This window comes from Etheostoma spectabile, chromosome 7 (genome assembly GCF_008692095.1).
Source record: "Etheostoma spectabile isolate EspeVRDwgs_2016 chromosome 7, UIUC_Espe_1.0, whole genome shotgun sequence".
Taxonomy (NCBI): domain Eukaryota; kingdom Metazoa; phylum Chordata; class Actinopteri; order Perciformes; family Percidae; genus Etheostoma; species Etheostoma spectabile.
In genome coordinates, this window is record NC_045739.1 from 18,618,478 (window position 1) to 18,643,477 (window position 25,000).

The following is a 25,000-nucleotide window of genomic DNA, read 5'->3' on the forward strand; positions in this document are numbered from 1 at the left end:
CCCCCCACACACACACACACACTCGCATAAAGAAGCATATATATATATATATATATTTGCTCATATCCTACCAACTCCGTCTCAATGCTGGTACCTGTTAATCCTGCAACAATGGGCACATTTTTATATGGGTGTTTTATTTTTCCCAGAACACCAATTATTAGTTTGCAGAAAAACCCATTTTCTCTGCAGAAAACTGTAAAAAAAAAAAAAAAGTCACTACAGATCTAACAATGTAGTTATACAGTTGGGACTGCTGAGATTTGTAAGAATAAAAAATAAGATTTACAAAGACATAACATTTGCTCTTGCAGGTATAATGCTGAACCCGGTTGCATTTCTATTGAAAGCAGAATTCTCTGTAGTAGCTAAAATTGGAGCTGCATCTATTTAAAAAAAAATCTTGCAGCTCAATTGTTTGTTCATTCAAAAGATCAGAACCCGAGAATATTTAATTTATAGTCATATAAAACAGAAAAGCAGCAAACGTGTATAAGGAGAACCACTGAATGCTCTAATTAGCCAATTAGTATTCTGTCAAATGACTAATCAATCTATCGTTTTAAATTGACATTTTCCACTTCACCAATCAAAAGACTAGAGCTGAACCTAATGATTGTTTTTATGATTGATTAATCTATGATTATTTTCTCAAGTAATTGATTAATTGGTGTGAAAAATAACAAGGTTTTGTTCGACCATGCCACTAAACCCCTGGCAACTCCAGGATGTGGCTTGAGCTAAGAGAGTTTGCCAACAGGGAGCAATAAATGAGCACATAGTTATCACATTACTGAGGCTGTGATTCAGAGTTAACCTTGCCCAGTGCGGATTTAATGGCCGGCTTCACGTCAGCAGACCTCAGATTATATGTGACCCAGATCATATTAGATTCACTTATTAGATGAATGTCTTCGTACAAATACACGTACTGATGCTTTATGAGGCTTTAAGGAGGCTCTTTTACACCAGCAGCCCCGACATCTCGGCAAACATCTGCTCTGATGGAATGTCCTTGAACCAGACATTGAATCCCAAACAGCTGCAGGGCTGCTCTCAGCTTGTCCTCTGATGTCCCAGAGGACGGACAAACTTAACACAAAAGGTATCAATCAATATTAAGGTACACAGACCTCACTGGGCTGTTAAGACCAGATAGCGGATCTAATGGCATTACTACTGGCAGCAGTGAACAAGACTATACACACACACACACGCACACACACACACACACACACACACACACAGACACGCACACACGCACACACGACTATGTCTTTAATGATATCATTAGGCAAAGTCTCCTCCACTCTCTGGTGTTACGGCACCTCAGAGGGAGCTTCATTAAAGAGCAGTGCACAGTCTCTGCTCTCTCTGTCCTTTAGCCCATACAATAAATAAATGGAAATTTACATAATGAAGCTTTTTGTAATGCATTTTTTGATCTGAACTGGCACCTCTCCAGCTACCATTTCACCAGGTTCGTTTGGGGACTACTGAAACCAGCGACCCTCCGTTTCCCAACCCAACTCTTTTCTGACTGAGCTACTGCCATCCCAACATGTCGATCATGACAATTGTAGCCAATCACATTTCAACGGTGTATAGCATGGATAGGAACTAGTGACATTACATACTGAAAACTCCCTAGCTCTCATAAGGTTAGGTCTAGACGTCTGAAATTAGAAGGTATGTGTGGGGTTTTGCATAGTGTGGCATAAAGCAAGTCTTATCTATTGTTATAAATATGTATGATGTATTATAGACGAGGACCAAAAAAACAGTTTTGAACCATGTTTGAGCTGATTTACATTAGGTTGTGTTTTAATCACATGCTAAACAAGCACAAAACTAGAAGAATGTAGGTTTGAAATGTAGCCTCATACATGATTTTTGTTGCAGTTCTTCTGTTATAAGCTTTTTCATTTAGGTATGGCAAATAGGCGAAAATAAAAGAAAAAAAGGTGCATATAATCAGGTTAAGAGGCCTAAATTGGACCATGCGACAAGGGTATTAAATGGACAGACATGATTGATATCATGGAGGCCGTTTGCCGTGCTCAGATTTTCCTCCTCTCCTTTTTTTCCCCCTTGTTTTCCACTCTATTTACCACACATACATCACCACCCCCACTTTAATAATAATAATAATAATAATAATAATAATAATTTATACTTTATTAATCCCATAAGGGAAAATTACAATGTTTTCACTCTATTGTTATTACACACAATACACACAGGCCTGAATTAAACAGTACCTATACATGCACTAAATGGAGAGATGTCAGAGTGAGAGCTTGTTTATAATGGGCATATATGTATGCCATGATACACAAAACACACACTCAGCCTCTAGAGAAACAAATACGTCCGCCTGAATCCGCCTCAATGTATACTCCAACCCTCCCAGTTGTCTGCAGTTAGGAGTGTTCAAACACATGTCTTATGATGGAGGAAATGTGCAGTGTAGAGTGGAATGTGGTGTCATTCGATAAGCGCATCCAAATGAGTGCCGAGCCACATTTAATGACATAGAGGAATGCAGGGAAAGAACGATATGAATGTGTGCAGGGCTCGACAATACCAGTTGCCCCCGTTGCCCCCGGCAACAAAATTGCCATGAACCATCTTGTTTGGTATGGTTGGCACTGTTGACAACCAATTTTCCATGTTTTCAGAAAAATGTGACCTTTGCCTTTAGTGTGGAATCTTCTTCCTGGGTTAATGACTATTTGGGTTAATTAGCAGCTCTGAAGGGGTGAGCACTTCAATAGATGCACCCTGAGGATTCTAAGCTTCAGAATCAGGAGCCGGAGGTTTGACATCATCGGGCTAGCCACTGTTCCACTAGCTTATGTAACTCAATACAGTCTGTCATTGGGGATAGCTTTTCTAAGTCTCTCTGACAAAGTGAATCACATCTGGGGTTCACTATTAATAGCCTATTGTAAGAAATATGAGTAATTATAACTTCCTTATCCATGATATTTTCCAATGTTCTCTTCTCATGTCACCTTTATGCAATTTATCTGTAATTTCTGTTGATCCTAAACATTTACACCGTTTGGCTTTTCCAGCTCATTCTCATATAGCCCTAGAGTTGTAGGGAAATGGTGCTTGGTAAATGCAGCTAAATAATATAGAAAGAAGTCCACCCCACAACATAACACGGTTAGCTTGTTGGTTTTGTAGGAATTTATGTCAATTTGATTTTGAAATAGCTGTTCTTACTTCTGCAGCAGAACCTGGAAGTTACAGTTTAGCTTTAGCTCTCTATATATAAATACTGACAATCATGCTTCTAGCCAAACCTATTAACCATTATGGGATTTGAAATAAAAAGAAACTGAGAGAAGAACACTTTCCAGCGTCAAATCATGTGCTGCATCTCCACATTAGAGATTGACTCTTACAGTAATAATGTTCAATCTAAATATAGTTAGTTAATATTATTTCATCATTGTTGATTATATTTGTAAAATGCCACTTTGTTTTTATTGATATACAGTTCTGTGTGTGTGAGAGAGAGAGAGAGAGAGAGAGAGACAGAGCGAGATAGAGAGAGAGAGAAAACCGTACACAAATTTGTTATGATTGTCATTCCATCATAAACAAATAAAATATGGTGACCATTCTGTCAATTTTGGAAAATAAGAGCTTAGTTGCCAGCCTCGTGCGTGCGTGCGTGCGTGCGTGCGCGCGCGTACGCAAGCGAGTGAAGCCACTTGTGTGTTTGCGCACACAGCTGTTATGTAGTGGAGCCACAGCGGTGTGGGTCAGGATGGGCTAAGTGTTCCAAAGAGAGGAAATGAAGACAAATGAACAGAGTGGAGCTAAACACTCTTCCAGTCAACTCCATATTACTTATCCTCCGCACCCCTCTCCTCCTTCCCCTGTTTTATCCTTTCCCTCCTTCCCTCCCTCTCCCTGAGAAAAATATTACAAAGCCTCACAGAAAGACTCCCGACATGGTAATGAAAAGCGCAAAAGTGTGGCACTTTTTTGTGCTACGTTCACGTCACCGGCAATTAATTCCACAGCACAGTGTGGTGCTATAATACTAAGCCTAAAGCCAGGAGTGCTTGGATGCCCCCTATAAAATTAAATCTGCGTCAGGCTCTTTTTCCTTTTCTATCATTTACCCATCCATTCCGACTGTGTGTGTGTCTGTCTGTCTGTCTGTGTGTCTGTGTGTGTGCATTATGTGAGCTTATGGCCTCCAGGTGCCTTAAGGAAAGGTTCAGGTTGATGGATAGTCAGCCAACACCACACTTTGATTTTCTGAAAATAACACAATCATATGCTACATTCACCTTTCAGGGCTGTTAACACAGAGACACTGTTGTAAATGTATGTAGAAGTGTGTGTGTGAGGGTGTGCTTGTTGGACAGGGGAAGGGGTTTAAAATGAGCTGCTAATCGAAATACTGACACCCTGTAATAGGCTCTATTTGCCTCTTTACTCTCTCTTCGGACTAGTGCACAAGTAACAAGTCAACCCAGAAGAAGGCAAAGAGAGAGGAGGAGGTCACTTTATACACTACCATCACTCTGCCATCCTTTTTTCCCTCTGGTTCACTAAGAGGAATGGCAGCAATAGAAGAAGAGGGAGAAGAAAAAGAAAATGAAGTGATATATAGCCTTATCGATTGGCGGGCAGGGCTATTGATCAGGGAGTGGAGAGAGATGGGAGGAAGAGGAGGTGGAAAGGGAGGAGGGGAGGGTAATGATAGAGTGCTTTTCTCTGAGCAGGAGAGCAACTAGAGGTGGCTATCCCTGTGAACAGCTAGGAGGCCCATGGGGTTCATTATATAGAGGGTGCAACTCTGGGGTACCCACAGCTCAGCCGGTCGTGGCATCTCCCGCGAGGAGCTGCTTTCATCAACCCCAGATGATGGGGAGAAGCTCTGCGCTCGATATTTCCTGCAGTATCTTTTCAGCCGGACACATATTTATCTGTACGCTATAGGGAAAGAAAATGCCCTTTACCTCCTGTATCTCAAATTCCCTTCTAAATAGAGGCATCAAGAAGGATCCCCTGTCCTATTTTCCCTTTTCCCATATGGTGGCACTAATACCGACTGGCAAAAGGCAAGTTGGCTCCATTTCCTGCTTTAAACACAATTCAACATGCTTTGGCCTGCAAAATTGCTAATTTCTTCTCCAACTGTCCTGAAGTCTCTCTGGTGACTATGGCAATGAGTCTATGGGCACCTAGTTGTGATTAGGCATAGCAATGAGGAGCATATGGAGGAGGCCGCCTACCTTTTTATCCAGTGAAGACCAGCTCAGCACTTGAGAGCTGCCGCCTCCTGGCACGCCTTCCAAGCTCTCCCCAGGTTGTCTCTGAGTCTCATCCTGCTCCATCTGCCACTGACTTGGGCTCTCTCCAGAAATCCTGGAAAAAAATCAGAGCACTCTCCTCTCCATGGTGGGAGCCAGCATGGAGGCCCATTTTCCTCTCCAGCTCTTTGGTTTAAAGAAAACTGCTGGTGGCTTGAGCCCCCTCCGGCAAGAACGACATGTAACATAACAATCTGGTCATATGGGAATAACTGGCAAAATGGAGTGACAAAGGAGTGACTTGAAGTGGTCACATGTTCAAACCATCAAAAGCTGAACCTTCCAACTAGCACTTAGTAATTTGAGCTCAATTCGGTAGCACAAAGAACATTGGAATGTCTAGTATGAGAGAAACATTCTGCAGTTGAGTTCTGTGTATTTTTTGCGACTGAAATTACAAAATATACTGGTGCCATAAAAAAGAAAGGTTCATTTTTGTTTAATTTGAAAATAACATTTCCATCTTATTGCCATTGTAGGTGTCAGGGAAATTCAGGGAAATAGAGTAATCAGCCCTGCGAAGAGTATTAACCATCCGAAATTTGACATAAATATCATTTTCAAATAGCATCCTTCCCCAGAACACATGAATTCAGAAAATAAATCTTAGTTTCTCTAGCTCTTTGGCACCATTTGGAGGGAACTTGATGCTGTGTTTCCAATGGATGGTACGGCCCAGCTGGATTTACAGTGGCTTGCACAAGGTTACACACCCATGTTAAAGTTGACTTAAACGAGAAATAAAAAATAATCTTTTGGAAATTGATTAAATGGCTTAATTTAAAATAAGGAAAAATCCAACCTTTAAGGACACCAATTTTCTTTGTGAATGAATAATGTGTTGTAGATGAATACATGTTTTTTGGTAAAATATCGGGGGCATAAATATATACACCCCCTATGATAAATTCCCATAGAGGCAGGGGGAATTTTCCATAAGATCATCTCTCAATGCAAATCAAACCAGCTATTGGCCTAACTGAAATAAAATCATGCCAATCTCTATGTATGATGAAGGGTATGTGATGAGGTGTGGTTATTTAAATTCCAAAGGCCCAGGAAACTTTGTCAGTATGCATAGTATCCTGGATCCATGAAATAACTGGCCTTTAAATATAAAACTCTACCTGCATCTATGGGAATTTAACATAGGGTTGTGTATACTCATACCCTCTGTATTTAGTAAGAACATTTAGTTTTATTTATGATACATTATTCATTCTCAAAGAAAATTGATGTCCTTAAAGGAAGATTTTTTCCTATTTTTTTTAAATTAAGGCATTAAGATCAATTTCCAAAAGAGGATTTTTCAATCCTCTTTTTAGTCAACTTTAGCATAGGTGTTTATACTTATGCAAACCACTGTAACTCACTTTTTTGGTACCAGTACTTTTCTATTTTCGTTTTACACTGTGGATAGTACCAAGGATTTTCAGCAGTTTTCCAAAGCAGCACCATGTGAAACTGCTGTGACATCATCTTTAATGCACTACGGCATAGTGTATGTAGTGTACGCAAAATGTTGTGGGCTGCCCTTTATAAATCCTGGGTGAGAAATAAAAACATGTTGGTCACCATTGACAGTAGCTTAGCTATGAAAAAATGAAGGGGTTTGTGCAGGATATCCCTTGTCATGCTAGTGAATATTCTCTCTGACTAATCAGTAATCGGCAGTGTTTTAACTCCACCTTTTATTATCAGCTCAGCACTCTTGAAACCTCAAACAAGGTAGTACCAAAAAAGTACCTAGTGCTATCCACATTTTTTGCTAATGGAAAACCAAAAATGATATAGCTTTTTTGGCACATTACTCACCTTTAAACGCATCATCTTTGCATGGAATAATGGATGTTTGTTTGAAACCAGAAGAAAAAAAATCTGCCTTCAGTCTGCCAGAAAGATGCATGCTGGGTAGCAGGAAAAACCCAATAATGTACTTTCGCTATACATAAAACATGAAACAAGAAATGCAACACCTTTTAAAACCACATGGAACATTGATATTGGACAAATATGCTAAACCCCAAATACGGTTTAATGTAATTGTCAAAAGAAATGTACACACACGCTTCTTTGCTGTCTCACAATACTGCACTTCCCCGCGCTGGCTTTGAACATCGGCATAGGGTGTAAATCTCACACTGCAGAATTATCCGGGTTGAATGGACATCCTTGGGATACCAGGCTGCACCTCATCGTCCAGTAATGATTTATAGTGTGCATAATTTCCTAATGTTAGGCTAAAATACAGACTTATTGATTGAAAAATTGAGGTCAAAGTTAGCCACCATCCGTTTTACTCAAACAGTTTTGTCTACAGCCTCTTACAATGTCGAGATTGTCAGGAGCCAAGACCTATTGATACAGTTGTGATTGTTAACACCTACGTAGAGCTGACTGACTGCATGACAAGAAAAAGATGGATAGTTTTGCTTTTCAAACTCAAAGAAAACAAAAAAAAAAATCCCATATCTATAGCTCAGTCAGACCTGTTATTAAGTGTTTGCTGTGAGGAAGAAGGTCCCACAGTTTGTCTGAGGCAGCCTCACATAATCATACGGCATGAAGCCAGGCACAACACTCTGCAGTATGAGGCTCCGTTTTGGCATTTGGTAGATCTAGACTTCTTTTCTGTCTTTTTTTAGTTTTTGAAAGATAATTTTTGGGGCATTTTTAGGCCTTTTATTGACAGGACAGCTGAAGACATAAAAGGGGAGAGCGAGGGTTAATGACATGCAACAAAGGGCCGCAGGCAGGAGTTGAACCCCGGGCCCGCTGCCTTGAGGAGTAAACCTCTATATATGGGCATCTGCTCTACCAACTGAGCTATCTGGGCGCCTGTTCTACCTAAGGATAACTAGGCATCTTGCTGGGGGTGACTGTGGATCAGAGGAAGGGCAGGTCGGCCCTCGACCACAAGATTGGTGGTTAGATTCCCAGCTCCTCTGGCCACGTGTCCTTGAGCAAGACACCAAACCCCTATTTTCTCACAGGCGCTGTATCCAGCTGTCCACAGCTCCTAATGCTTAGGATGGGTTAAATGCAGGGCTTGAATTTTATTGCAGTGTACTATATGATTGTATGTGACAAATAATACAGTTTCTTCTTCTTTCTTCTGATTTTCTAAATCATTAAACTTGCTAGCCCTAACCTTTATGGCTGTTAACCTCTGCAATAGGCCGCTGTCACTCCTAATCAGGAACGGGGCTTTGGCTGCGAGGTGACATCGTCTGACTCTGTTCAAAGTTGGCATCACTGGCCAGTTTTCTCTAGGAAACTGGAGTAGTGTGTAGTGGAAATGAAGCAGAGAAAATGTGTCTGAAACCCAATGCTGTGGTAACAGCGACAGAGAGGCGAGCTTTACCCTCTTCTGTTACTCCTCCTCACTCACTCCAACATTCCTTTTTTATGTATGAAGTTAGAGGAAATGCAACGCTGATGAAACATGTGATGACAGCAATGAGAGATGGAGTTAATAAAAGTGGAAATCATAAACATGGACATTGAGAAACTGAGACCACATTAGCTTTTGGCACTTTGGTGGGATGTCTTCGTGTTTGTTGTCCGCGTATGTTTGCGTGCGCGATTGCATGTCTCAGCATGTGCGTGTCTATGCATCTATTCTCTGGATGTCCGTGTGGATGTTGTTCTTTGTCAGAACTCGTCCGTCACACTCCCACACACTTGCAATTAGCCAGCCTGTGTGTGTGTGCGTGTGTATTAGGAAAACCAAGTCTTTGTATTTAGAGTCCATCACAGGTCTCCAGGAGGTGACGGTAAGCTTAGACGACGAGCTCTGAGACGCGAACAAAAGAGGGCACCTCTGCTCATAATACTGGCTGAGCTGAATAATTGAATCCCGGAGCACGCTGGCAGCCATGCTGTTTTGTTTTTTCATGTATATTGCAGACCAGCAGTAATCTGTTCTAGAGGAGCATCCCTGGCTGCCTGCTGCTGAGTTTGTGGAGGAGATGTGAGGTGACAGAATAAGGCTCTGTCACCAATGCCTCCATTATTGATAAGATTGGGGCGGAGGGAATTTTTGAGAGAGACCTGGAAAGATCAAAAAGTTTGTTAACGCAAACACACAGTGTGGTTCCATTCCCCATGCGACTCATTAAGAATAGCAAGGCACTACGACTGATGTGGTTTGGGGTTGCATTGCCCCGTAAGCACTGCGGGTTGAGCAAAGCAATATTAACGCTAGCAGGGGTAGGGTTGCTGTTAAGTGGAGCATCTTTGCCAGATTCGGGTTAGTTCTATGCCCTCTGTATCTCAACTAATAATTATTCAAGTTCTCTTTTAGCAACTATAACCCTTCTCCCAAGATGAGGCGTTTAGTTCCCTTTGTCGATCGCCTTCACTATTCCATTCTCGTGACGTCGTTCTCGCTACCTTCCTCCCTGTTGTCTTTCCCTGCTCGTGTCTCTTGCCTGATAAAGACAAACAACCAAGTGTTTTTCTCTCATACACCCTTTATTTATTTTTCTCCCATAACAAGGGTGATTAGGCAGATGTTCTAAGCTGTCAAGAGCTGTCATATTTCAGGCCTGATTTATGAATAAGCACCACCTGCTACATTCTGAGAACTCAAAGATAGCTAAAATAAAAAGGAAAAGGGTGAAAGAGAGTGATCGATTTAAGAGATGTGGCTACTAGTTTTTTAGTATGTAGATGGTGATGAAAGTTATTTTTATACCCATATTGTGTTTGTCGTGGCCTGTGTGAGAAGGCATGTAGTTAGGCGTTGGTTTATTGCACCGCTGAGTTTTAAGTGAGCCACAACTAATCATAACCTTCATTGAGACCTTTATTGATCCCATACTTACTGAGGAGAACATTCCTTCCTGGCTAAATTAATGGGGGTCAACAGACTACCAATAAATCACAATGTGGTGCATAATTCTACCATGAACACAATATATTAGGGTTGGATTGCAGGCTCATCACGCTTCCACACCATACATAGCTCTGGGGTTGGTTTTGAAATGTTTTTTGAAACGTCTCTCAACAAGGTTTTAATCTAATTGCTTTGGCAATTGCTGTGTTCTCATGTGGCCATGCAACGTTAACAAAAGGGATCTGCTCCAGGTTTGGAGTAACTTCTCACACTCAAGTAGGTGTGAGAAATGCATTTGCTGTATGGTCTGAATGCCAAAAAATAGAATGAAAAATAAAATGAAGAGGTGGTGCCAATGCATTCAGAGAAGTTGATGGAAATAGGCAAATAGGGAGAAATGGATACAGCTTTGCTCTAGACAGATATCCAGTATTTTTTATTGTCCTTCTCCAAGGACATTTGTTGCAACAGAACCTCACATAAATACTTATGTACATTATACACGGTACCCCAACATAACTACATAAATTAGGAAGAAATCTAAGAAAAACTGGTTGATGTGAAAATATTTTTATACAATTAACCAAATGATATTTTTCTCCGGTTTAACCACAGCAAAATCAGAGCCACATTAACAAGGTGGTGAACATGGTGAAGAGCCAATATACAAGATTACACAATATTTTACACAATATTTAGCACTGCCTTCCCAATATTTACCTGTAATGTGCAGCCCTTGCCCGTCCTTCATTACCACCATTGAGGTGCCCTTGAGCACGTCTTTAACCCCAACTGCTGTGGTGCAGCTGCTCAGTGGCCTGCAGATCAGAAGGTAGCATACAGGGCAGCTTCCAGGTGTGAATGTGATCGGGGCGTTTCTAAAAAAGAGAGCACTGCTCTCAGTGAAACATCCCTGATGTTAAATGTCCCGGGGCATGAAAATTTCACTTTATGAGTTTTTTTTAACATTAATAGGCGTCATGGGACCTTTAAATAATAAGAAAAACAAGTTGTCTTCCAAATTAAATGACAAAATATGTCTCCTGGAAGCGCCGTTGTCTGATAAAATGCCCCTATCAGCAGGGTGACATCATTTGTCTTTGCCTTCCAAAACTTTTGCAAATCACTGTATGAAACATAAATCTGTTTTATGATGCTATGGTTAAGTTTTGGTTGGGTTTAGGCACACAGTCGACTTGGTTAGGTTTAGGGTAAGATCACCATGGGTTAAAATAGCTTAGGTTAGGATTAGGCTATGGAATAATCGTCTTCAGGCTTGAAAAACAACTGATTTGACTGTCAGAAAATGAACGGCAGCTGTCTTTGTTAAAGTCCAATTACCCTGACGTCCATCCTGCGCTGACGTCAACTGTTATTTCATCTCCATTCTTCTCTGTACAGTTCAATCAGGAGAGACTTCCTTGCAGTTATTAAAAAGATTTATTGTAAATGACATAACCAAAACATGAAGTGTACATAGTCTTTGGACTCCACTGTAACAATATGTTTTAAAGGGGTAGCGAAACCCGGACATATCCCCCGATGTAGTCTAGACTGGTGGTGCGCTCAGCAGACGAAGACCCAGGGTGTCATGGGTGAGACGACCGATTGTTGAAGGGGAGGAGGTGGGTCGCACTCTTGGCCTGAAATGTCAACTGACAACGGCAGAGGAGAGATCAGATTTAAAACAGGGACGTCTTGCTGATTGTCTGATTGGTTTAACTAAAAAGTGAATGCATGGCTGAATCTGATTGGTTACTAAAAAGTGAATGGATAGAAATCAACTAGGAGTAATGTGAAAACGTTGTTGAAGTCTTCCTTTAAAGGTGCTCTAAGCGATGTTGGGTGATGTTACTTCTTGTTGACGTTCAAAGTATTTTCAAACAAAACAAGAATAGCTTGCCCCTCCCTCCTCCTCCTCCCGTCCCCTTCCTTCTGTGCTTCTGCGCACTAACCCCCCACCCCAAAATCCTTCTTGTTGGTTTTTGGCGGGAACACTGTTTGTGTATGCAGGTGGGCACAGTTTGTTTTTGTTGCCGTTTGCAGGCCCTGGGCTGTCTAGAGAGACCACTTTTGGTTTGTTCTGGGGACAGGCAGCTCACGGGTAGTGAGGAAATGTTTGCTGTATGTGAAAACAAATGTGGCCTAAAACACGCGTGACATCGCTTAGAGCACCTTTAACAACTTACACTGAGCTCCATAGTTGTGGAACTGCTGGCATACTTACAATGACACTTAACTTGCCCAAACTAAAGAAAAATTAACCTACGAAGTAGCTTAGACTGCTCACTATATCTATTGTATGTTTTTTTTTATTCACACTGAATGCCTGTGGGACTTCATTAAAATTAAAAAAGTAACCATAGCCAAGGGAGTCTAAAAATAGCAACGACAGAATCTTGGAGCAGTATCAACAGTCGCCGAGGTGACTGAGAAACAAACTCACCAGGGAAAATATAAAGAGCTAAAGGCTGATGGATACGTTTTAAAGAAGCAAAAATAAAACAAACTAAGCCGCCATATATTAAAAATGATGATGTATTGACTTTCATACAGAGATGGAAATAAGGGAAATGAAGACAACTAACCAGTTAAAGACGGACACACAGTAGGTGCACATTTGTTGCTTTCTTTTTTCCTTTTTGTTCATAAGAAACTATATTAACCTAATGTTTCTGCATCAATCATGCCACTATCTTCAGAGTATTTACAGCTGGAGAGGATTTCTTTGACTTACTGGATTGTACAAGGCATATGTGTAGAAACTGGGAAGGATTTGAATTGTAGGTGAGTTTCCCCCTGCCTCTCATATTTCGCTTTGACCTCCCCTCACCTTTTCTCTTTCTCTTATACAGTATTTCTTCCAATAAAAGCTCTTCCCGCTTCTCCCTAACCCCATCTAGACTGTCTTTGTCTCCAACATTATCTCTCTGGAAAGGCATAGACTCGTGCAGGCCTGGACTGTGCACGGCCAGGAGAAGATGCCGTTTGGTAAACAAATTCATTCTGTGTGTTAGCCAGGTCAAGGCCAAGGCGCTCAGCTCTACAAGCGTATGTGTTACATTCAGAAGGCAGGAGGAGAGGGAAATTGATTGCCCCCTTTATGTGAGGGAATGAGAAAATACTTTAACAGCCTCCACATACACATAGACATACTCAAAACCCTCCATCTTCAAGCTGAGAACTGCAGCTCAAGGCACAAAGAACATAAACGAAGAGCTCTTTACAGTTTGTTTTTCGGCAATTTGTTCATTCTGCTGTTGCCCTGATAAGAACAGCGTGGTTGAAAAAGCAGGACAAGAGAAAAGTTGTTTTCTTCTGAAAATCCTTTGACAGAGTCTCCATTCTTTCCTTCGTTTGCCCTTTATTCTTTTCATTTAACTGGTTTAAAGAAGTGATTTTCTCATATTGAGCTGGTAAGGTTGGGCTGTTCCTTTTGTGAGTAGAAGTTTTTTTTTATTTCACGCTGGGAGTTGTATGATTGCAGCGAGATCAATAATTGACTGCATCGGTCCCTTGAGGACAGCTAACCAGAGATCGATAGAAGCCTTGTAAGGTTGCTTTTTCCTTTCGAATATTTTACCGGGTATACCTTCTGCCCACGGTGGCGTTTCTTTCCTAATGTATTTTTTTTGCAATGGCTCTGGACTCTTTGCTCTAACTAATCATTTCGATGGGTGATGAAGGGAACTTTTCTGCAATTATTAATCAATAACGCACGCACCGAAAAATCGCTGCTCCCCTCGCCTACACACCTTTAGCCTCACTGCTGCACAGGGCAATAGTGAGAGAATTAGATTTCAAAATTAGATTTACGATCCCAAGCCTATAGCTGAGGGAAAGTGATGGAGAGAACAATCACAGCAAATGGAAACTTAACATTCATTTAAAAAAAAGTACTGTGAGGAGTTTGATATGAAGGCAGTGGATTTATACAGAAGTTCATTCCATCATGAACAAATAAAATATGGTAAGAGCTTGGTTGCCAGCCTGCCAACTATTTGTAATAGTCCAGCCCTGGTGAATTCTGAGGTGTGTGTGTGTGTGTGTGTGTGTGTGTGTTTGTGTGTGTGTGTGTGTGTTTGTGTTTGTGTGTTTGTTTTGTTTGTACATTTATATATAAACCACCTGTGCGCATTACGGAAAGTTTCCACTCCCGAGCTGATGAGGCAAGCTGCTCTGGGCCGGTTGCATCACTGGCTGTTGCCATAGCAACCTGTCCCCTCACTGCGAAGGTCTTCTGGCACGGTTACATTGATAGAGAGTCTTAAGCCCTCTTATAGAGAGAGGGAGAGAGACACAGAGAGAGACGAGGACTGTTAAAAGCCGGCCAGCCGAGGAGCACATCTGTATTACTTAGCGTCAGCCGGAAAGAAAGGCTCCCTTTATTAGGAAGTAAGTGGAAGATGTCCCTCAGGAGTGCTAGAGCGTAATGAATTTAGACTCATTCAACATTAATGCGATGTCGCTTCGATGCCAATGAGCTGTATCACCCTCCATCAACATCCGTTTCCTGATTTCCTGACAGTCAGTAGGTCATTAGTCAATGTTGAAGCCACCATTTGCAGATTTAATCTTATCACGGCACAATTGGCTTCACTTGAACGGGTTATTCAACACATTTGTGCGTCACTGCTCTGGCTGTCCCAATAAGTCAGCTACTATTCTTGTCACCTATGTAAAGTTCAGGACTGTTAATTATTCATGCACACCTTTACTGCACACTTTCCCTTTCTCGTCTCCTTTCTCTTACAGCTAAAGCACACCGGACTGCTGTGAAATAATTTTAAAAAAGGGCTGGTACTCCCCCCCTCCCCCCCCCCAAACTCAAAATGGCTACTTTAGGCAAGAAACACTATTCGTTCCTTGCCTAAGCGTCACTATTTGTTCCTTGCCTAAAGTAGCCATTTTGAGTTTGTCAAGGTGATTCTGTCAAACCTTATTTGGTCTGGACGCGTTCATGCTTGTCGTCCATTTCTCCCTTTTTCACTTTGAGGTAAATCCAACAAGGCAGCAAAACAATGAAACTGATAGAGCATTTCACCACAAACACAGGCTATGGGGACATTTTCTTCAGAGTAGAAACCATCTCAAAGTAATAGGATCTACCGGTTTTGGGGGCATATTTATTGAATCTGTGTCTGAGGGAATCTATGTTGAAAAGCAATCTAGTACAAAATGTTGCACAGCTAGTATATTATAGGTAACACTTTACTTGAAGTTTTCTACATAAGAGTGACATGACACTGTCATGAACACAAGACACTTACATGACACTGTCATGATGGAGGAAACCCAACCTTAACCCTAACAATAAACCATAACTTGTCATGCCAAAACCAAATGACACTTATTCAAAAAGCGTTGTTTTATGACACTTTCATGACAGTGTCATGTCACTGTTATGTAGAAAACCATGCTAACTGTGTTGAGCCCACAAGTTCTGCAGTGTTCTAGAATGGTCAAAACATAATGTTGTATTTTTTTTACAATGGCATGTGCTTTGATCAACCAAAGAAATTAACTGAAATGTGTGTCATCTTAGTCCCATTCTGCAGTAGATGCAGTGGAAAATTGCCACCAGAGAACTTGTAAATCATGACATTTTATCACTCCTGCTTTAATTAAAACGGCGCAATCCCTTTCCTTTAATAACCCACTGATGCATTGAGAGCTTAACCAACGCCATGCCATATTTAATGGATGATCCGTCCAAACACGTGTTACCTGTACGAGACGGTTACCTTGACAAGCGCAAACTGGACATGCTGTCTTTTTCCCCAATACGATTTTGGTCCTCAACCCCCAATTGGGAAAAAAACGGTATGGATGTGAAGCTTTTAACTGGGCCTGCATTATAGGGGGAAAATTATGAATCACGATTTTTTTAGCTTAGAATTGATATCACGATTCTCTGCCACAATTTCTTTCTCACAAAGTGTAATATTTGTTTGTAATGTTACATGGATTGGCAATCATGCAGACAATCACACATATACTCACACTCATTGTACTCAAAATGACATTTTCACAAAATATTGCAAAACTTTCATTCATGCTGTTTTTCTAAACAGTTTAGACGTGCAAAGGTATCTCTAAGAAAGGAGTAGATAGGCTTAGATTCGTTGTATTTCTACAGTTTTACAATATCAAGGAAACAAAACTGTAAAAATATAGAATTCATTTTCATCCTGTTGGAGTTAATGTACATCAGCTGTCACAAGTGAGCACAGCAGAAGAACAGGGCAGTGCAGCCAACCAGTACATATTTTTTTTAATAATCATAATTTCAGCTCAGCTTAATGCTACTTTACTTTTTGGACACACCAGCAGAGCAGACTTTGTTGCCTGCACGCACGCACGCACGCACACACACACGCATGCATGCCCATGCACACACCCACACACACAGGCACATACACAATACACATTTAAAATCCACACTTCCGCTACTCATGTGAGAGAAAAGAATCTCCAAAGGTCATGCCTATTAGTCCCAGTGGCAGAACATAATTGTTCTACTTATAAGCACATCTGTTATTCTGAAACATCTATATGAACATATTCTAGCATTGGATGTGAGTAAAGCTTTTATTTTGATGTCTTGTGTATGTACAATCAAGAAATGCTACATAAGAATATGTACAGGATCTCAGACTACCTCTCAGAATTTAGACAGCAAACTGTAGAAACAACTAAATAATGCAATTGTAAACTCATTTTGAACTCGTCTTAATTTAGTGGTTGATTTGAATTTTTAAACATGTAACACTTGCCATCAAGCAATGTGGGATTAGCAGGCCCTGAGGAGCAGTGCTGGATCTTGGTACTGTTGCAACAGTTACCGGACACGTGACGCCCTGGGAACTAGAAAAACCTCTGGTCGGCCTGATATAGCTCTACATGTGTAAATGCCCCCCCATCACCACCACCTGCAGGCGTAGGGAGTCGACCCTCTCGTCCACCGGAGTAAACTCAAACGTAGCGGTGCCCAGCCGAGGGCTCGTGAGTATCCCCACACCCGCCCGGCTCCTCACACCCTGGACAATTCCGGAGTAGAAAAGAGTCCAACCCCTATTCAGGAGTATGGTTTCAGAACCAAGACTGTGCGTAGAGGTAAGCCCCACCAGATCTAACTGGTAGCGCTCCACCCCCCCGCACAAGTTCCATCCCCAGAGCCAGCCTCTGTCGCCCGGGTCTAGTCCTTCAAGGCCCCTGACCTTCACCGCCACCCATGTGGCAGCGCACCCACCCCCAGCGGATCCTCCCACAGGCGGTGGGCCCATGGGACAGAGATGGGCGCCATGTAGCTTTTTTGGGCTGTGCCCGACCGGGCTCCGAGGCAAATCCGGCTACGAGGCGCTTGCTGACGAGCCTTCCATCTGGACCTAGCTGCAGACGGGGGCCCCGTGCTTCGTCCGGGCAATTTCACTCCATCTCCCTTGAATTTTGAACTATTCTTTGTCTGGCCCTTCACCTGAGACCACTTTGCCATGGGAGACCCTACCAGGAGCACAAAGCTCCCGACAACACAGATCTCAGGTTCATAGCGACCCAAAAACCTCTCCACCACAATAAGGTGATTGTTTACCAGAGAGGCTGTACTTGATACCCTAACTTTTAAAGAGCCCTAAGCTCTGCTGTCAGTCTTTTGTTAGCTAAACTTGACGCGAGAGTGAGAGTTTCTTACAGAAAACATGGCAGAAGAGATCTGGTTACAAACTGTTGCTGGCATTCATATTTCTTTTCTCTGTAGGTGGTGTGTTCACTGTCAGTGTTTACAATCTGGATTTTTTGTGAGACATTTTAACAACAATATTCATTTTTTGCTATTATTTTGCTGTTACCTGTATTGTTAAGGAACACAGCTGATACATTTAAACCACAGAGAGATTCTTTTTCGGCACCCGCAACCTCTGTATCTTGTAGGTTTTTTTTCTCCCTGTCATACTATCAAACACCTTCCCTCTCTCTTGTACACATCTGACACAGTTCGATTGAATTTCACCTCTTGTCACTTTGCTCGCATGGCTTCGTCTCCGAGCCACACGCTGACACTCGCATGCACAAACTCACAGACGCACACACAGCGCGTGGTGAGAAGTGATGGCAGAGCAGTGGGCCAGTCATGACAATACCTTCATACTAGCACCTGGCTTCATGTGCATGTCTGAGACAACTAATGCCTACATCTCCTACACACACACCTAGACACACACACACACACACAGACACACACACACACACACACACACACACACACACACACACACACCACACACACACACGACACGTTAGCAATACAGATGCAGTCATGGATAGCTTCTCACATACACACACGATCGCTTCTTTTTTCCCTGGTACAAAAGAGAGGGGCTCAGGTAGCTGTCAGGCGCTCTCCCACAGGGAACAGTGGGCAAGTCAAAAACAGCCTCCTCGCCTGTCACTCCACACACACACACACCACACACACACACACACACACACACACACACACACACACACACACACACACACATTTTGGTGTGGGTAGAGAGACAGAATGAGATGCCTTGGGCAGATGCTGGACCAGTTGTCCATGCTGCTCACAGAGAGGTGTGTGTGTGTGTGTGTGTGTGTGTTGTGTGTAGTGTGTGTATGTTTGTGTGTGTCAGACTTTCTTTATATTCAGTACTGCAAACCACCTGCCAGCGACTCCAAGTGGACATGCTGCCTTGCATTTAGTTTTGGCCTGGAGCCACTGATAAGAAATAGCTCTGCGGTGGGGTTGTGTGTGTGTGTTGTGTTGTTTGTGTGTGTGTGTGTGTGTGTGTGTGTGTGTGTGTGTGTGTGTGTGTGTGTGAGTGTGTGACATGTATATCCTCAGCAGTCACAATGGTTGTTCGCCCCTTCAACCAAGAGGACTTATCTAAAAAGTGGATTTTTAGATGCTTGCGTACATTGATTTCCAATCAGGTTGGCTACCTGTGAGAGCTTGCCCCCTCTTTTAACATCCCCAAGTGCTGAGGCAAGGACGTCACGCCAGCTGGCCGCCCATCAGCCCTCAAAGTGGGCACAGAGCCACAGCAGCTGTAGCTGCCACAACACGGTTGAATTACTCTCTAAGTTAATGTTATGTACACTCAACACGAGCACATACCCGTTGGTACTCGCTGTTTGCTTTGCGCATTCAGCAGGCTCTAACAAAGTTTACAGTTTGTTATTTCTTGCTTGATCAAAGCTGAGGAGTCAGTAGAAAGTTTGGGATCAAAGCTTTAAGAATTGTTGTGGCTTGACTTGTGCAGTTTGGCTAACCTCTATGTTTTCCTGGACGGTGGATCATTGATATTTCAAAGACTACAGCCTTTTCAGAGGATGAAAAAAAACTCTCCACCAGACTGCGTTTCTGCCTGCTGTCTGTTGATTGATTTTAATGTTGTTGCTGACTTTTAAAAAATTTTAACATTGAAGTGTTTCCAAATTTTGCAATTAGCTCAGCACGCCCAACAACACACTGTGCTTGCTCTGCATGGATGGGTTGATTCTTCCTGAATGAATTGAGAGCATCTGTTTGCTTCACGCCGAGATCACATTTAATCCCTGATGCATTTGTGTTACTGAACTGTGTAGAGTTCTGCACAAAGACTGCAACAGCTGACACATGTTGAGATGTAGCCGTGCCTGTCTGGTGTTAAAACTTAAACGTTGTTTGCATTTACTCGTGAAAACTAAGCCGTGCATTGTGTGTCAGACAGCTTTGAGTGTCTGTAACTGACCTTGAAATTGTGACCGAAAGTAAAATGCTCATATCATCATCTTGTATCAATCCTAACACCTTTTTTCCTTCGTGTCTGGCAGGTTGCAGAGGGATGCTCTGCGGCTTCGGCGCTGTATGTGAGCGTGACCAGACCGACCCGGCCAAGGCTGAGTGTGTTTGCAAGAGAGTAGACTGCCCGTCCTTGGTGGCGCCAGTTTGCGGCTCGGACTCGTCCACCTACTCGAACGAGTGTGAGCTGGAGAAAGCCCAGTGCAACTCACAGAGACGAATTAAGGTTCTGCGCAAGGGGCCCTGCTGTAAGTAACACCTCCTGCCTACCAACCAACCGCTCTTAGAGATACTGACAGAAGATATCCAGTTCCACAAAGATGATTTAAGACAAAGCCTTGCGCTTTCAGTGCAAAGTAACTAATCAGGGTTTTTCTATAGTATTTGTTGAAGAATAGCACTGCTAATGAAGACCCGCTAACTTGGTTATGAACACATTCTGTTTCCTATGACTTCACAATAAAAGCACCCCACTGGTTCGCCAGTGGAAAGTTTGTAGCGTGAAGCAGGGACAGCAGGAGGGGTTCAGATTGCATCAGCAGTAATTTGACAAAGTTCCAATATGGCTGAATGCGATTAGGAAAATAAGGCTGAAACTTTAAAAGTACAGCCATGAACTAAATCCAAACCACAGAGATTCAGGTAGAAGCTACAAAAGTACTAAGAGCTGAACGCAGAGAAACTTTAAATAAACAGAGCTTTTTCTGTGGACTCCAGCACACATACGGATACATTCAGCATCTGAGAGCATAGCTAAGTGGAAGAGATCGTCACGGGTCGGCCCTGCTATCGAGCAGGATCACAGCAGCACGTCTATCCCCTGCTGTGTGGCTGTAGTGAAAATCACGGCATCACATTCTATTCGATGTTTTAAGAGAGTATGAATATGAGACTTAATTACTTGTTAAGATAGAAAGAAAGGTTAATGTCCAAGCATTTTCCCATTGGAAGACAGTAGAGGTCGAGTATATTTGTTTATCTACTGTTGTGTATCTGTGAGCTCACCACACTCCAGACCAGCCAAATTTGTTACGTCAGTGAGTTAGCATTAGTATATACAGTGTTAAACATTCTGAGAGATCAGATTGGGGCCTTTAATCTAGAAAAGATAAAGCCTAGAAAGTTCACTGAACCTACAATATTTCAGAAAGCAACCTGACCCGAGACTGACACTCTCTATTCAGTAATTTTTCAAAGCTGTGAAGTATTACTTTATATGTACTTTAGCTGATGCTTTTATACAAAGCCTGCATGTGGAGGTTTGAAATAATAGACACAGAACTTTGGACGTTTGGATCCAGTCTAAAACGGTCGTTCCCATACACCAAAACTGCATTCTCAATTACGCTTTGAGCAAAACTTATAATTTACGTATGTAACTTAAATTACATAACAAATGTACTTATTTCAGTCCAAACTATCTTGCAAGCTGCAAGTCTCTGAGTGACACCAAATTGCTTGTTATTGTCAAATAAATGGATTTCCCTCACGCCCTGTCGTAATACAACGAGTTTGCCTTCCTATCTTTATCCCCCAGTAATAAACCCCCTCCCCATTATGTCCAGTCTATTGTCTTTTCAATATAGCTACTCTCCCAGTGCTTAAGCACCACCTGCACCTTCAAAAACAGAAAGTGTGCCACTGCTCCCATTGGTAGCCATCCAGTGTGTGTTTTATCCCTTAGCCACTGGTAGCAGCCTCTACTCCTGCTGTCCCTCTTATTGCTTCTCTTAGGCAAAGCCTATGAAGATCCAGGGCTCCGAGGGGAGCAGCGGGATCCTGCCAAAGCTGCAACATTGCAGCAGTCGCAGTAATAACTATATTGTTTTGTCAGCGTCGTGCCTGCCTGCCAGTGTGGGCCCACTGCTAATTCCAGGGGTCTGATTACAATGCCGGCTTGAACTTGGCACTAATAACAAGCTTGGTGACTGCTCACCACTGGCACAGAAGAAGTAAAGAGATGTAAAGTACAGGGGGAACAGAGAGTACAGCGGAGATGCATCTGGAGATGGAGGGGGGGAATAATGTTGAAAGAGGAATGAGATATGAAACATTTAGTGAACGAGGGGGTTACAAGAGCAACTGAGTAAGTGAGTGACGGAGTGAGTGAGTGAGTGAATAGGTGAACAGAATACAGAAGTAGGTTAAACCTAGTGAGAGAAAGCAGTGTGAGTGCTGTAATGATGGTGCATGGATGGTTAAGGCCATCAGAAGCACCATAATTACCACTAGCAACAACAGCAAGCAGTCACTAGAAAAAAAGGTAAATCATAATAATAATGAAGATGATACTAATGATAGTACTGCTGATAATACTGTAACTACATGATCATGACCAGAACAGAGATTTTCTCTTTTATAACACATACATCACATCCGGAACAAGTCAAAAGCTTTTTCCCTACCTCCGTTGCCTGCATTTGAAATAGCCTAGTATAATTGATGCTAATGGTGTCCACCTTTTCATGTAACCATGGAATCTAACTGTTTTTCAAAGATCACAGAGTTCGTTGGGAGTGCAGTACAAGAACACATGTGTTCTATACGTATGAATTCTTTTTTAAACAAAAGGGAAAATGGGTAATGCTTGTTTTCCAACCTCCGGTGTTTCTCATTTTTTCACCTCTATTTAGATTTGACAAAGCAGTACCTTATTATTATGACTTGCAATGTAATCAATGCACACATTTAAAAAAAAACACTTCATCAGGGCCATTTAGAGTCAACTGCATTCACACCTGCTGCAGTACAGTCTAAATATTTTACATTTCAGTGCGGGCCCTGTAGAATTAACCATAACATGAATTTGGCACGTAGATTTTTTTTCTGGTAAGTCCTCAGATCTGTCCTTTGATTATCTTTGGGCAAAAATGTTAAGTGCTGTGATAAAAGGTAACAAGTGTAATTCACATTTTGCTGTGGACTCAACCCTGACACCAGTATTTTTATTATTAAATTGAAATCAAAATATTATGTTTTTGACTTTAAAGTGGCACACCAGAAAGCGTCCATAAATTCCCTTACTGTTAATTCTGCCATGCTTTTACATGTGCTACTTATCTTTTTTGCATTGTATGTTGTATATGTGCCAACCACCTAGAATTAAAAGATGTAAGGAATGTAAAAGGGTTTAAAGATTTAGTCAAGTTGTAAGCTGTGGTTTAAGATTCCTCATAAGATGTTGTTGTATGGCTGAACTGAAGGATATTTGCATTTTTACTTTGAATGTTCCCAGGTACTGTAGGTAGAGGTGGGGGGTAGGGGGTGGGGGGTGGGGGGCGTTAGGAGGTCAGGGGAAGTAGAGTGACAGGTTCTTATTCTCTTTCTGCCTCCAGTAATTTCAGCCGGTACACAGGGTCTGGACAGGTCACTCTGGCTGAGATTATGGAGTTGTCAGTACTGATGGAGGGAGAAAAAGAGCGGGAGAAAGCTTTTTAACTTTAAGAATAGTGTGGGCGGTTGGATTGGTGCTTTTGTGCAAAGCCTCGTTTGACTCATTCAATTTGAATGCTTTTTCATTGGGGTAAATGAATTGGCTACCGTTCTAGGAAGCCGTCATGTCCAATTCAAATCAACTCGGGAGTTTTATCTGGCATTCAGGAGTGAAGCCACAAAAGAAGTTTTTTTATCGCAGATTATCCCCCTTTTATAGGGACTGGAGTTATATGGAGCATGTTGTTCGCGGTAAATAGAAGTCTAATGCTTGGGTGTGTTTTTTGCAAAGAGGAGGGAAGCGTCAATCAGCAGGTCCCTGACGTCTGCAGGATGCTGACACCACTACATTTCCCAATGTGAGCATTTTGTTGCTTAGTTAAAGTGAGACTGTGTCACTTTTACAAGGAAAAGTAACACATTCTACTTGCAAATCAAACCGTAAATTGCTTTGCAACTGACTCTTTTCCACTTGTACTCCATGTCCACTACATCTTTGCATTTACCATTAACCAGTAATTATCACTTAGAGCCACAGTGGCCACTTACTTACATTGTTCTTTAATCTGCGGTGGTCCTTCTTTATCTGCCTATGTTAATAGAAAAATCTGGTTTCATACAACCCTAGTTCTTTTTTATTACTATGTTTGCCCTTGTTCCTATTGGTAATACCGTTGTATTCACCAAGTTAATTGTTTAGATTTAGGATTGGCATTTTTGCTAAGTTAAAGCAGGAAGCATGAGCAGTCACCTGAACTTCCAGGTTAGCCTAACATAGCAAAAAAAGGGGCATTTTTACAACCTGGACCTCATCAGACATTCTTGTTGGAATGTTGCAGTGTTCCCCCGGTCCTTCCCTACTGATAGATGCCAATATATTCCCAGTCTTTATACTGCACAGTTCAGCTTAGCTCAGTTTGGCATAACTGTATAAAAATGTTCTTTAACCAGACTCATTTAGCACCTCACTCATAATGCTAAACTGACTATTACAACATTCAAGTGCCAAGGTAACGTTGTAAGTCCCCTCCGGAGGGCAGGACTAAATGACCCACACATCGTTAAAGCATGGGCCCTTAGTTGCCCCAGTGCACCACTCTAATATTCACATAACCTAGCCCTTAATGGGTCAGACTAGCTCCTCGCCAGCTTCCTCATTATCTTCCTTTTGTTCTAGATGGATGATTTAGGATGGGCGGGGTTACATCTTTAGCAGTCAAGTAGGCAGGCGGCGAGCAGATAATAGCCTCTGATATTATCAAAATTAAAAGGAGAAGCCACGTTTAAATTGGCCTAGCTGGAGTACCTGACAACACAAGGCGAGAAGAAAAAAGTCAGTTAAAATAAGAAGGAACTCGGAGCTAGTGAGATAGACACAGCCAGCAAAAGCTTTATGGTTTAGAGAGACAAGAGACTTGTCTCTCTAAACCATATTAGTGTGTGTGGGCATACACTCGCTGCAATCGGCTGGGGAACACGCACCATGTTGGCTCTCCTAATATTGAACTTGGAGCAGAGTGGTAAAATACACTCCCTCTCCCGGAGAGAGCCACAGAAGTACTGCAGAACTCATCTTGT

The 25,000-nt window shown here is 42.1% G+C and overlaps 1 protein-coding gene across 13 annotated transcripts in view; it reads left to right on the top strand.

Moving 5' to 3' along the window:
- The window catches only part of agrn (agrin), a 247,383-nt gene that overhangs the window by 125,877 nt on the left and 96,506 nt on the right, over positions 1-25,000 (top strand). For all 13 annotated transcript variants that reach the window (XM_032521016.1, XM_032521015.1, XM_032521018.1 and 10 more), the window contains one exon: positions 20,023-20,238. In XM_032521016.1, the coding sequence (XP_032376907.1) occupies positions 20,023-20,238 (216 nt within the window). The remainder of the gene's footprint in view (positions 1-20,022; positions 20,239-25,000) is intronic.